This window comes from Lagenorhynchus albirostris, chromosome 2, assembly GCF_949774975.1.
Source record: "Lagenorhynchus albirostris chromosome 2, mLagAlb1.1, whole genome shotgun sequence".
Taxonomy (NCBI): Eukaryota; Metazoa; Chordata; class Mammalia; order Artiodactyla; family Delphinidae; genus Lagenorhynchus; species Lagenorhynchus albirostris.
Window position 1 is genome coordinate 59,237,505 of NC_083096.1, and position 15,530 is coordinate 59,253,034.

Below are 15,530 nucleotides of genomic sequence, written 5' to 3' on the forward strand. Positions count from 1 at the left end.
GGTAAAAGACCTATACTAGGAAAACTATAAGACACTGTTGAAAGAAACTGAAGACAACACAGATGGAAAGATACCATGTTCTTGGATTGGAAGAATTAATATCATTAAAATGACCATTCTACCCAAGGCAATCTACAGATTCAATGCAATCCCTATCAAAAGACCAATGGCATTTTTCACAGAACTAGAACAAATAATTTCAAAATTTGTGTAGAAACACAATAGACCCTGAATAGCCAAAACAACCTTGAGAAAGCAGGACAGAGCTGGAGGAATCACGCTTCCTGACTTCAGACTATACTATAGAACTATAGTGACCAAAGCAGTATCGTACTGACACAAAAACAGACACATAAATCAATGGAACAGAATAGAGAGCCAGAAATAAACCCATGTACTTATGGTCAATTAATCTGCAACAAAGAAGGCAAGAATATACAGTGGAGAAAAGACGGTCTCTTCAATAAGTGGTGCTGGGAAAACTGGACGGCTACATGTAAAAGAATGAAATTAGAACATTCTCTATTCTTTGTTTTTTATTTCTTGTCTAAGACATCTAGAACAATATTGAATAGAAGTGGAAATAATGGGATCCTGTCTTGTTACTGATCTTAAAGGGAATGTTTACAGTGTTTCACCGTTCACTATAATGCTGACTATAGATTTTCTTTGTAGATAACATTTATCACATTACGGAAGTTTCCTAACATTCTAATTTTTTTAAATAAATGGATGTTGAATTTCATTGAACATTTTTTTGTGTATTGAGAAGGTTACATTTTTTTCTTCTTTAATCTGTTAATACGAAGAATTACATAACTGATTTTCTAATGTTAAAACAGTTCTGTCTTCCTGGGGTAAATTTCAGTTGGTCATGGTGCATTATGCAACGCTTCATTGTTTACAATAGGTCACAAAGGGAAAACTGAACTAAGGGAAGTCGAGTCACTTGTCCAAGGCCACACAGCCCAAGTATTTATAAAAAGCAGACTACTGAAACCTTGAAGTTCCGAGTAAGGTAGAATGGATAAAATGGATTCAACCCAAAATGTGTTTAGCGATTACCAGCAGACCACTCCGTTCAGAAAGAACCACTCTGCCCCTTGGATAATAACATCTAGAACTAAAATTGCCTTGCAGTGGTGGGACCCCAACATTTCATTTAGGGTCATTCACGGTCCCCATCATCTCATAAGTAAATCCTCAGGGAGGCTATTAAATCTCTGAGAAAAACAATTCCCTCTTATCAAGGGCCAGGATCATAGAATTACTTGAGGATCAATAACCCAGACTTGATTTGATTACTTCCAGCTAAATGACTTTATACAGTTGCTGATCTTCTACTTCTTTATTATATTATGATCTATTGTTTAATGTCACAGCTGGAGTTTATATGTATTTCATTCAATGACCCATTTTGATAACCAAGATATTTGGGTGTTGTTCCAGAGTACATATGGAGTTTTTTATTATTCAGGTTCATGTTTACCAGAATTCTCCTCTTTGAGTTTAACCATTTTCCAGCAATGTAGTCCCCAGAACTCAGTAATAAAATAACCTAATTTTCTAAAAATGAGCCAACTCACCAATCCTGTAAAAGGCAGGCAAGCAGAAGCTGAACAACCACAAAAGCAGCAGCCACGAAACCCAGGGAGCAATCCATGTTTGTGTTTTGGACATCTATCTTTTCATTTGTTTTTCACCTCTGTTGAGCCTGCCACCATTCATGCTTCACTGCCAGTGACTGCATCAAAATCCCCAAGCTTGCGAAGTGGCAGGAGGTGACATCCAAGGCATCTTTATGCAGTGTCCCAATGCTTTGTGTTACTTTCTCAAAACATTACAGATTGGGTAAGTGCCATAGTAATCTAAGTCCTAAAAAGTAGAAAACTGAGATTTTTGTTGTAGCTGTTTACCAGCTTGGCCAAGTGTTTTAAAACTGATGAGGTGAGTATTAGAGCAGAAGTGAGGAAATGGACGCTTTCATATACTACTGGTGAGAGTTCAAATTTATACTTTTATCTGGAGGATAATGAAATAATATCTGTCATCTTTTTTTTTTTTTTTTTTTTTGCATTACGCGGGCCTCTCACTGCTGTGGCCCCTCCCGTTGCAGAGCACAGGCTCCGGACGCGCAGGCTCAGTGGCCATGGCTCACGGGCCCAGCCGCTCCACGGCACGTGGGATCCTCCCGGACCGGGGCACGAACCTGCGTCACCTGCATTGGCAGGCGGACTCTCAACCACTGCGCCACCAGGGAAGCCCAACATCTGTCATCATTTTAAGTGCAAAGATACTTTGGCCTAGTAAATCCACTTCTAGAAATTTTCCTAGAGAAGTTATAGGACAAATATAGGTAAAGATAAATATCCTAAGATGTTTTGCAGTGTTGTTTATAATAGTAAGATTTTCATCAATATGGGATATTTTAAATAAGTTATGGTGCATTATAAATGGAATATTATGCAGCCCTTATAAAGGCTGATGTACGTATATATTTATTAACATGAAAAGATGTCCTTAGTATATGGTTTACTTTTAAGAACCAAAATATAAAAAATAAAACTTAAATCTATTTTTGTTGAAAACCTTTTTGTGAATATATGAATTAAAAAATTCTGAAAGCCTACCAAGTTAACAGTGGTTATCTTTGGGTAGGGTGATATAATGGATGATTTTCACTTTTTTTTTTTTTGTCTTTCTGTATGTTATGGAGCTTTTATAAAAGAATACATTACTTTTATATTTTCATTTTAGCAAAAGACTATTTTCATTTTAGCAAAAGACTTTTCATTTTAGCAAAAGACTATTTTTTGGGAATTGTTTTATTAATTACATTGACAGATGAGCTGAAAAAGTATAGTTTTATTGTAATAACAAAAGAGTAAAACAGCAAGCTCTAGCTATAGAAAGAGAAGAACACTTATTAAGCACAGTTTAAGTACAACCGAGTCACCCAAATTAAAATCTCAAATGACGCCATTTCCCATCTCTTCATTGTTAAAGGAGAGCAAATCCCTAGGAGGCTATCATACATCTTGGTAAGACAATTCCCTTTTATTAGCAGCCAGGAGCATAGAATTATTTGATGTGCTTTTTAAGGAGTTTAATGAGAAACTCACATTTTAGTGTAGTGTCATTTCAGCTGGACTTGAATTTGAATCCCACCTTTTTCATTTATTAGCTCTGTCATGTTGAGCAAGACATTTAACCCTCCAAGCTGTAATTTACTTTTTAATAAAATGTGTATCATAATAATCTCTGAGTAGATGAGCCAGCTGTGCAGATTGGAACTAACCCATAAGGCTGTTGTGAGGATTCAATGAGAGACAGCTTTTAAAATGCTTAACATAGGGTCTGGCCCAAGAACAGGAGCTCCATAATAGTAGCTCAAAAATGTAACACTATCTCTGTTTCACTTCCTCAGCGACTTTGAAAGAGTCTATGAATGTTGTTCATGTACAGACAGGTCACCAATTTAATTGTGTTTCTAGTGTTCAACTGTGGGTGATAACCCTTTTGTGGTTATCACAGCCTTATGTTGATCAAAGGGCCCCAGACACAATATGCTCTTGGAAAGATAAAAATACTTCTAATACAAAAACCACTTCCTAATTCATCTGCTGAGTTTAGAGCATTTTCTGTATGTGCATGTCCAACCACTGAGCTTGCACAAAAGAATCTGACGTATTCTACTCAGCTCAGTGAGTAGACGCTCCTCTAAGCATCCTTTCCAACCACCTCTCCACTGCCGTCATCAGACTGAGTCAGGTATCTTTTCGTGGAGCTCGCACAAGAATGTGTGTGTATACACCGTGTCCTCCATATTGTTAATTATGTTTCTCTACCCATCTCTTCACTTGTCTTTGAGCTCCGTCAGGGCCGGGACTGCGTCCTATTCATCTGTGTGTCTTCAGAGAGTAGTTTAGAAGATAGCGCAGAATGGGCCGTAACAAAAATGTGTAGGACAAATAAATGAAACTCTGGATGGGGCTAAGTGGGCATAAATGGGGTAATATGGAGTGTGTCCTGAGAATCTAATTTCTATTTAAGGTTATGTGTGTAGATAGTTTTTGTGAAGGTTCATGTTTACTGTTTGAGACCCTGGCCAGTGACTGATTCCCTTGCCTTTCCTTCCCTTTCAAAAACTGCAGAGCAAAGATAGAGAAACAAAATGCTTGAGCATAATACCACAGACCAATTTAAATAGAATTTCAGTGGGAAGAGTTAGCGGTTCATGAAATTTGTGTAAGGGTCAGCTTTGTCCATGACTATGTCAGCCATCAGGGGAGTGACAGACACTTAGGGTTTTTTTTTTTTTTAGTTGTAACTAGAGCAGAAATATTGTATCAGAAAAGTTTATGATATATTATCAAATGACAAAAGCATTGTGCTGAATATATAATGTGATTCCAATTTCATTGGTGACAGTACTTTGGATAATTTTTTCCCTACTTTATGTTTTTCTTTTCTTTACAACAAACATGTATTACATTAACAATGAGGGGGGAAAGCTATATGTTCTTCTTTTGAAGTTCTACCTTGTCATCCTACGGACTATTCTGTAGAAAGTTCCCTAGTCTTCTATGAGTAGAGGACCAGCTGTGCAGGTGGAACTTCCCTTAGAATTAACTGCCTTCTATTTGACTAGATGACAGATGCTACACATGAAGATACAACCTTAACATGGCCTGTGGGACCCGACATGGTCTGGGTGCTCCCTAACCCAGCTTCCTTCCCAAACCTCCAGCCACTGTGGCTATCTGGTAGCTCCTGGGCTACTCCAAGCCTCAAATGGCCTAGAAAGTTTCCCCACATCATTTTTTTTCTTCCTGCATTTAATTGTGTGATTTTAATCTAGTATCCAATGCCCCACCTCTAAATAAAACAACTCTGAGCTCCATGAAGGTGTTGCTCATTATTGAATCCCTAGTGTTAGCACAATGCCTGAAGCCTTGAAGGAGCTTAAATATTTCCTGTGTATACGAATGCACCACTGAAATAATATAAACAGAATTCAGAGAGGAAGATGGGAGGGGACACTTTTATTGTGTCTACCCAGAGCCATCCACCTAATAAATGAGTCAACAAGTATTTGTTGGGTGTCTATTTGCCCTCTGCTAGATACTACAGGAAAAGCAAGACTAATATAAAAAGGGGCCCTGCCCTTTGGGAATTTCTAGTACAATATGAAGAGATGAGAAAACATGATATGAAACAGAGAAGTAACACTACTAATTAAATTATATTAGAATATCATGTTTTTAGTGGCCACATAATTAGAAACAATATAGATTTTCTACATAGACTAAATCCATTCAAGCAAATGGTATTCAGCCTGAACAGCTTTTAAACAAAGTCAATGGTATTTTCCTTCCATTCCTATTCCTTGGAATCCTTTTCTACTCCCCTCACACTCCCTAAACTTTAACATTATCCCACTTAAAACACATTGTTGGTAGAACCTGGAGTCTACATAGCACCTTCCCTCATATCCATCTGAGAAATTTTCTTTTTTGAATAAGGCAATGTCAAGAAGAGGATCTGGAGAGTGAGAATAAGAACAGGAGGGAGTGGAGGCAAGTCTTAGAAAAATAATAGCTAGCGCATCCACGGCACCTGCAGTGTGCCAGGGATTGTTCTGAGCACTTCACACGTATATCCATGTAACTGTCCAAGCATTTCCATGTGGCGGTAACTGATGACTATTATCCTTATTTGTTAGCATAGCTGAAGGAACTGAGTCACAGGAGGATAGTAACTTGCAAGGTCACACAGCTTGTAGGCGGTGGAGGCAGGCAGTCTGGCTCTAAACCTCTGCATCATGCTGCCCAAAGTCCCTCGTGCTTTCCTCTCTCTCAGCATCCCTTGTTCTCCTGCTACCATTCCTCTATCACCGCCTCCTTCACCAGGTTTTCTATTTCTACCACGTATTAATCCTTTCCTCTTTGTCCCAAATTCCCAAGTAAAAATGCAGGCCCAAGCTCTTTAAGTCATCTTTATTTTTGGACTTCCAGATTTTTCCATTTTATCCCAGTTTTAATCGATCCATTTACAAGCTATGATAATCATGGACTGAATGAAGAATAACACCCACTACTGCACAACTAGAATTCCAAGGGGATAAACTGGAGTTACGGTTTTCTGACTTGACACTAAATGCTTGATACTTGATGTTGCTGTCTGATGGCAAATCTGAAAAGTAATAATAATAGCCTACATTTGTTGAGTGCTAACTGTGGACCAGATATTGTTTCAAGCACTCTCCACATATCAATTCATTTAATCACATAACAGCCCTGTAAGAGAAGTTCTGCTATAATCATTCTATTTCACAGGTTAAAAAAAAAAAAAAAAGGTGTAGAGAGTTTAAGTAGTTTGGCTAAAGGAGAGCCACACATGGAACCAAGTGGGGGTCTCTTAACCACTGTGCCACACAGCCTTTTACTTACCCACACTAACCATTTTTACATCTTTTTTCTGATTTAAGAAGCAGAAGTCCCTTTCTGATAATGACCCATGTCTGTTTTATATTTTCACTCCCAAAGTCCTTCCAACAACCCCTCCATTTGCCAGAAAACCCTTAGTGGCTTTCCCTTTCCCACCTAATTATTTTTTGTTACTATATTTCTCCCTTATCCGTCAGAAGCCTGCTGGAATAGAAAACATTCACTGAGACTTCACAGTAACTGGAAAACTTACACTAAGACATTATGATTAAGACAAAGTGAGTTTTCCAATATATGACCTTAAATTGGAGCTCATATCATCGTCAAAAGAAACCTGACCACTGCGGGTGTGGGTACGATTCCTATACTACTCAGCCTGGAATGTCCAGGAGTGATTCACACTCACCCCTGTCTGTGGACCACCTCCCAGGGAAGTCGGCAAAGCCCCCCTGCCCGTCTCCTCGGTGACTGTTATTTCTAAGCTGCCAACACTGCTCCTGTATTATCTACATTCTAACTTCATGGGAAGGGCTGTGGTGACTTTCAGGAAAGTGAATAGGAAGTTGCTTTTCTAAACAGCCTGACAGCTGAGGGGAGGCAGCAAGACTATAAGAAGTCTGGGCTGCACAGACGGCAGTAAGCTGGCTGTGTCACAGAGGAGATGGTAAGTTCATTTCTCTTTACTATGGGAAGTGGTTGAGTTGAAGTGGTTTGGAGCTGAGTCAGGCAGGTAAAGCTTCCGAAAATGAGGAAGGGCAGTAATCATGGAGCTTCGTGTTGAGTAGCCTTCCAGAGTTTGTAAGCATTTCAAAACCTGCTGTCCACTCTGACCCTCCCCACATCTTTGTGAGTTGCTATGTCCATGTTACAAATGAAGCTGCTGTGTCTTACAGAGAGGCTAGGTGTTTTACCTAAGGTACACTGTTAGGCTTGATGTTGTCTGGATCTGAACGTCCGTCCTCTGACTCTACAGCTGCTGTTTTTCCTAGCAGGGCTTACAGGGACTCTCTTGGAGCAAACCTTGGTTAACCCTCAACCCCCTCCTCCAGGATTGCTCTTCTGTCTGGGTTGAATGCAAGACTGAGCAAGTGTCCTGGGACAAGACTACAGTTACATGTTTTCTCATCCCCAGCTCGCCTATTTCTTTCTCTGAGCCCTAAGAGTCTGCTGGGACTAATGTGGAGTATTCACACAGTTCCCATTTCTGCCTCAGCTCTCAGTCCTGTTAGTGACTCAGTTTCCTCTTCTGTAAAATGGACAGAATAATAGTACTCTACTTTGTAGCATCATTGTGAGGATTAAATAAGTTTACACGGAAAAGCATTTAGGTCTGAGCCTGGCACATAGTTGTGGATTAGTAAATGTTAGCTGTTATTGTTACGAGAAAGAGAAAATTCTTGGGGTTCAGTGGGATTTGGGATCCAGGGAAGATCCAAGGAAAAAGGCTTTCTTGAACTCATTAACATTATCCTAGATAAGACACATAGAGTTTTGCCCTCAACTTACAAGGCATATCTCATACAGTCCTAGGGTCTACAATCCTGCAGTCTGTGGCTAGAGAGGAGCCAGACTGCCCCTGTTTTTGAGCCCCTTTCTATGGGATACCAGAAGAAAGGAGCACTTATACCCAATTCACTCCCTCTCTTTGCTTTATTATAGTACCATTTTCAAATACTTGTAATGAGGATTTTCCAGGTTGGGGAGAATAGGGATAAAAGGATGATGAAAAGAAGAGGAAGGAGTTTGAGTCTGTCCTGAGTTTGAACTCCAATGATGTAAGAATGTGTTTTACTTTTGTCTTATCTCTTGCATAAATTTCCTGTATTGGTCAACTTAAATGAATGAACAGTTCTTTCTTTCTTCCGTCTATTCTCTTTGGGATCCTCCTCTATTTTAGAGGAATGTTAACAGATTGAATCATGGAGTTCTTTGAGATTCTGACAAAAGGTACAACTCCTTTTCGCAGATGAAAATGCAGACATCCACATAAACACTGAGCTTTATGGAACCCCACCCTTTCGCCTCCTACGCTTTAAGCTCAGGAGTGCCTCCGCTGGCATCCTGAAACTAGGCTGGAACTCTGCAACGAAGTGCTAAGAACTCCAGCCCTGGAATTGTTTTGAATATTTCAATGACAAGACCTTTTCCTTTGCCCTTGAGTACATTTGTCTCTTGGGATTCCGGAACCTCAAACTCTGTGTGAAAATTCATCTTCAAGTTCAGAGTGGCTTCAATTAACCCTAGGACCTGAGGAAAGATGTTCAGGTTTCTCTGGTGGGGTGTTTTCAATCAGATGGATCTCAGAGTGGGGCAGCGCTAGACGGGGAACTTACAGTTAAATTATGCCAATGTTAGTCAGGGTGTGAGTGGACTAAGAAGCAGGTCTGGATTCATTTCCATTTATACCTTTTAACCATCTTAGGTCTGTTGATTCTAGTTCTTACTCTTCCTTCCATTACCTATTTTTCAAAATGTAGTTAAATTGTTCACGCTCTCCTGGGCTGGCTGCTAGCTCTTAGAAAGTGCAGTTTCAGAATTTTGTAAGTGGAAGCTTATTAATCAAACCCTCAAACATCACAGTGACTTACTACATAACAGGCAGTACTGGGAAAAGACTCTGGACCTGACCTTAGAGAGTAGGCACATGATGTTTCATAAGTGGAATTTATTATTACATTGTCTTCTAAGTGACTCATTTCTCTGTTTGAAAAGCAAAACAGAAATTTTATAAAATCAAATACACAAAATGAATCCTTTATATTTGTAGAGATATAGGTCAGCCATGGTCCAAATGGCTTAAAAAATCTTTTAAGTATGCTACTTTATATTTCATGCTAATATTTCATCCTAAATAACAGTGATCAGGAGTCTAAATACATATACATGTGTATATATATATATATATGTGTGTGTGTGTGTGTGTGTGTGTGTATATATATATATATATATATATATATATATATGCTTTGATTCTTAGTGTTCATGTTGTCCTGGGCTCCTCTTCCTGTCTTTATTTCTATTTGCTATTTGGCTTATAGACCTCTTTGTTTCACGGTTTCATTTTCTGCCTTTAGGCTGAGGCCACTAATATCTGTGCTATATTACCACCATCACCCCTAAACTTAAGGGAAATAATATGGTATCAGTTGTACTGCCTTGAAAATTGAGACTCTGCCACCGACAAGTTGTATAGTTCTGTCTCTTCAATGACTCTCATATCTGCCTTCCCCCTTTGTATTCTCACTGACCCTCTTTAATTTCCTTTCTTTCCCATAAGAAATTTCTAAGATGAAACAAACTGATTTTGTAGATATTATAATATCCAACATCTGCAAATATTTATTCGGTGCCCCACCGTGCACCTAGCAGTGTGCTAGAAGTATATGTAAATAAATGTTGAAGAGAAATCATCTGTTTAAAACCACCTGTAGACTTGCTGCTTTTTAATTTGAAAGACTACAGATTATAATATTCCCTCAAATTACAAAAAAGAAACACCATCATTAGATGCATCTATTCAGGACGCTTCTCTGTTCAAAACCCTGGCAATTGGATCCCTTCTGGAACTGTCATTTCCAACTCACAAGGTCTGACTCCAGAACAACTTCTTTTCAACTAACCTCTAGGACTTCCCAATTTTCAGCAGCAATCAGACCACATCACTACCTCTCCTGAAATCTACCTGCTGCCCCATTTGTCTTGCACTTAGAACAAAAACCTCACCCCCTTGTTTTAGTTCCTAAAGCCCAGAGTGATCTGTCCCCAGCTTCATCTCATACTCTTCTACCCTTGCTCACTCCATTCCAGCGACACTGATGTTTTCATGTTCTTTGAATACTCCACATTTTCCTTCCACGTTAAAGCCTTCACATTAGCATTTCCTTCTGTCTTTAATGCTTTTCCTCCTGCTTCTCGCTGGTTTCTTCTGGTCATTCTGCTCTCAGCTTAAATGCCACCTTTGTAGAGAGGTCTTCCCTGACCTCCCTCCCTGTCTAATAATAAGCACCCCGTCCCTCTATCACATAACCTGGCTTTAATTCTCTACCTAGCACTTATCACTGTCTTCTATTTTTCATGTTTACTCGTTCAGCACTGTTGTGTATATATTGGCGTTTGTTTCATTGTCTGTCTTCCACAGAATGTACATTTCATGCGGAAAGGAATCGTGTCTTCTTTTATCATTTTAATTGCCAGTGCCTATAACAGTGCCTGACATATTGTAGGCACTTAATAAGTCGATAGTTATTGAAATAAATAATGGGAAAGAACACAGGCAATAACAAGGGCGTGCCTATCTTGGAGTGGGGAGGAAGGGATTGGTAATAGGGAAGGCTCCTTTGAGGAGGAGACTCTTGGACTTTTAGAGCTACGCATCCACAGAAGGAGAGGGTGCCCTGGGCGTAAAGAGAACATGGGGAACATACTGTGCATTCTGGAAAGTACAAGATGTCGTGTTATATAAATGCACCGTAGAATTGTGGTGGGGGCAGGTGTAATTAAGGAGTAATGGCAGGAGATGGGACTAGACAAGTAGGAAGAAGTCTCATCTTGAAGAGCCCCAAAGTGTCATCTTAAGGAGCTGGTATGTACTGCTCAGGGAGTAGGAACAGCTGATGGATTTTAAGTAGTGAAGCAATATGATCAGATTTTGTGTTAGGAATATCATTCAGACAGCATTAGAGATAAAGAACTGGGGATGGGTAATCTTGAGGAGAAGAGACCAGTGACAAGATGATTTCTCTGGTCCAGGAAGGAAATGATAATGTCTGAATTAGTGCTGCAGCAATAAAGTGGAAATCTGCAGAATGGCCAGGTATCTCATCAGAAGGTAAAGTCAATAGGATTTGATGGCAGACTGATGTGAAGGGATCCTTGGTCTTCCCTCCCTGGTCCCACCTGATGGAGGACTTCAGGGTCTCTGTGGGCAGGTAGCTTATGGGGCTCGGGTCAGTGATACTCTCTGTTCATAAGAACCTGCATCCCTTACATGAGCCTTCTTCGGTGCTGGAGCCTTTCAAAGGGACACACCCACTCCAGAGAGTTACATGGAATTTGCCTTCACCTCTCCCTCTTCTAAGAGCTGCCACTATTTGATGCTTCTCCAGGCTTTCCTGAGACACACCAGCTATGGTAGGTCCTGATTCCCCCACTTCTCCTCCACTTCTCCCCATCTGCCACCCGCATGGAGTTTAAGTGAGTGAGTCCTTCTCCTTTGTTCTCTCACATGGGATGCGAGCCATCATGCCCCTTGTTTCTCTCACACTCAAAGAGAATGAGACCAAGTGCCGAGAACATATTTTTTTTTGCACAGCCGTATTATACTCTTCTACCTAATCATAATACACTTTTACATTTGATACGATCACTGCTGTAACCATACTGTACTTAGTGCTAATTATCACATATGTCTCCAACATTTTCCCATTCAGCACGCCTCTATCTTACTTTCAGTCATTCCCTTGCCATTTTTCACTTATTCATTCATTCATCTATAACATATTTATTAAGGATTAAGCATCTGCTCTCTATTACGGCTGGGATTCAGACATGAGTAAGTCATATCCCTTGCCCCGAGAAGCCTCTGCCAGCAGCTGCCTCCAGCTGCATGTGCTCCTATGTTTGTTTTGCATTTGGATTGCAGACTTCATGCTCAGGAGGAAAGTCAGGGATGGAGATGCTGACGGAGAGCCACTGGCAAACAGACGGCCCTAAGGAGGCCCTAGGAAAGCAGAAGAGTGATAAGAGAATAGGGCCAGGGAGGTAGGAACCCAGGGGAATCTCTATCTCTACCTCTGCAAGACAGTTGGTGTGGATTAAGGAGAAGACTCGGAACAGTTGCTCAAGATGTCAGAAAAGAATCGAGAGAAGAACCAAGGGAAGCATTTTAAGCAAAAGGAAATAGTAATATTTATTGCTGCAGAAAGGTCAAGGGAGATAATGATGGAAAGACTTCATTGGGTTTGGTAATTAGGAGTCAGGGGTAAGGTCAGCAGGAGCGGTTGTGTAGTCTGGAGGGACTGGGGCCTGGAGAGGAAAGGGGAGGTAAGGAAATTAAGAAAACTGAACTGTAAAGGAAGGAGAGAAATCAGACAGGACCTAGGCAGAGGACAGAGGGTCTAGGGAGGGACATTGTAGGTTGTGCCTCTAAAAGTGCAGGGCTGTGGTCTAAAACATAGACAGGGGAACAGAATCACCTTTCTTTCTTTTTTTTAAAATTTTTTTCACGTCTTTATTGGAGTACAAATGCTTTACAATGTTGTGTTAGTTTCTGTTGTCCAACAAAGTGAATCAGCTATATGTATACATATATCCCCATATCCTCTCCCTCTTGAGCCTCCCCTCCCTCCCACCCTCCCTATCCCACCCCTCTAGGTGGACACAAAGCACCAAGCTGATCTCCCTGTGCTATGTGGCTGCTTCCCATTAGCTATCTATTTCACATTTGGTAGTGCATATATGTCAATGTTACTCTCTCACTTCATCCCATCTTCCCTGTCCCCCTTGCCCATTCCCTCAAGTCTGTTCTCTACATCTGCATCTTTATTCCTGCCCTGCCCCTAGGTTCATCAGTACTGCTTTTTTAAATTCCATATATATGCGTTAGCATACAGTATTTGTTTTTCTCTTTGACTGACTTACTTCACTCTGTATGACAGTCTCTAGGTCCATCCACCTCACTACAAATAACTCAGTTTCGTTCCTTTTTCTGGCTGAAGTAATATTCCATTGTATATATGTGCCACATCTTTATCCATTCATCTGTTGATGGATATATAGGTTGGTTGCATGTCCTGGCTGTTGAAAATAGTGCTGTAATGAACATTGTGCTACCTATACCTTTTTGAATGATGGTTTTCTCAGGGTATATGCCCAGTAGTGAGATTGCTGGGTCATATGGTAGTTCTATTTGTAGTTTTTTAAGGAACCTCCATACTGTTCTCCATAGTTGCTGTACCAATTCACATTCCCACCAACAGTGCAGGAGGGTTCCCTTTTCTCCACACCCTTTCCAGCATTTATCGTTTGTAGGTTTTTTGATGATGGCCATTCTGACTGGTGTGAGGTGATACCCCATTGTGGTTTTGATTTGCATTTCTCTAATGATTAGTGATGTTGAGCATCTTTTCGTGCATTTGTTGGCCATCTGTGTGTTTTCTTTGGAGAAATGTCTATTTAGGTCTTCCGCCCATTTTTGGACTGGGTTGTTTGTTTTCGTGGTGTTGAGCTGCTTGTACATTTTGGAGATTAATCCTTCGTCCATTGTTTCATTTGCAAATATTTTCTCCCATTCTGAGGGTTGTCTTTTCGTCTTGTTTGTGGTTTCTTTCGCTGTGTAAAAGCTTCTAAGTTTCATTAGGTCCCATTTGTTTATTTTTGTTATTATTTCCATTACTCTAGGAGGTGGGTCCAAAAGGATCTTGCTGTGATTTATGTCATAGAGTGTTCTGCCTGTGTTTTCCTCTAAGAGTTTTATAGTGCCTGGCCTTACATTTAGGTATTTAATCCATTTTGAGTTTATTTTTGTGTATGGTGTTAGGGTATGCTCTAATTTCATTCTTTTACATGAAGCTGTCCATTTTTCCCAGCACCACTTATTGAAGAGGCTGTCTTTTCTCTACTGTATATTCTTGCCTCCTTTGTCAAAGATGAGGTGACCATATGTGCGTGGGTTATCTCTGGGCTTTCTGTCCTGTTCCATTGATCCATATGTCTGTTTTTGTGCCAGTAGCACCCCTTAGGGGTGGGCGGGGCCTAGGCTCGGGACCCATGCAGCCAGAAAAGACCTTGGGGGCAGGGCCTAAGCAGGGCGAGTTCAAGCATGGGGCGGGGCCTCTGCTTAGGACCTGTGCGGAAGGGGAGTGTGGAGCACCAGAGTGTGGAGTTGCCCAGTTTGGAGGCAAGGTCCTGGGTGAGGGTGTGTGGGTGGGGTTTAGGCCCAGCACATTGGAGGGCGTCTCAGAGGGGGTCTCCGAGTGCAGAGGTAGGGCCCTGGGTGGGGGTGTAGGGGCGGGTCTTGGGCTCTGCGGGAGGCTCCGGGAGGCTCCGAGGGCAGAGGATTAGGTCTGAGAGCCCAACAGGCTCCCCGGTGCCTATGTGGACAGGGAAAGCTCTGGCTGCTTTCCCTTCTGTCCCTCTGCGCCCCTCCACCACCATCCCCCCCCAGGGTCTCCCCCATCCCGCTGGACCCCTAACCATGGGTGGGTCCCGCTGGGTGTAGGAACTCCTCCCCTCCCCCAGCCACCCCTCAGGGGTCCGGGTCCCGGAGGTCTGGCCTCAGGACCTGCGCGTCCCTCAGGACCTGCGCGTCTGGAGGGGGCCTAGGTGGGCAGAGGATCAGGCCTGGGATCTCAACAGACTCCCGGGGGCCCAAGTGGGCAGGGGAAAACTGGCCATGCTCCCTTTTGATCCTCTGCCCTCCCAATGGTCCCCCAATTTCCCCCTTCAGGTGTGGGATCCCTTCCCCTCCCCTAGCCGCCCCTCAGGGGCACCAGTCCTGTCCCGCCTCCACTTCTCCTCCCCCCACACTCCCCCCAATATACCATGTCCTACCCGGTTGCTGGGGGTTCCTCCCGTCCCCTTATGTATCCGTGGTCCCCCACCGGTGCCTGGTACGTGCCCAAGTTGTGCAGAGGTGCGAATTCCACATCCTCATAGTATGTCATGTTGACTCCGCCCCCCCCATCGCCTTTCTATGGTACAATTCCTGCCAACTTTGTAAGCCACCCAGAATGCTGGCAGCCATGGGATTCCTACTGGCATTTACTACCTCTTTCTATGCAAAGGTCGTGGGAAAAACACTTCTGTTTACTTTAAACACTTCTACTTTGTCTCTGCCTCTCTCTTCACCCTGCAATCACTTTTAGTTATTTGAAAAGTAAAATGAAAGATTACCACGGTGCGAAGCAGCCTTCATGAAGGTTTACACAGGCACAGGATGTTATTCTAATAACCCCATCTCAGACTCCTTCCCAGTGGCTTCCAGTTTGAAGCAGGTTGCCAAAGAACATTAAAGTAAAAATGAGCAGAGCACACGGCCGCTCCTCTAGAGAGGCATTTCCTGGTGTTTCAACACTTAACTTG

At 41.8% G+C, this 15,530-nt stretch overlaps 1 protein-coding gene across 2 annotated transcripts in view; it reads left to right on the forward strand.

The window, feature by feature from the left end:
• Nucleotides 1-7,047: 7,047 nt before the first annotated feature.
• The window catches only part of SELP (selectin P), a 42,565-nt gene continuing 34,082 nt past the window's right edge, over nt 7,048-15,530 (forward strand). For both annotated transcript variants that reach the window (XM_060133575.1, XM_060133585.1), the window contains exon 1: nt 7,048-7,113. In XM_060133575.1, coding sequence (XP_059989558.1) covers nt 7,111-7,113 — 3 coding nt within the window. In that variant the 5' untranslated portion in view covers nt 7,048-7,110. The remainder of the gene's footprint in view (nt 7,114-15,530) is intronic.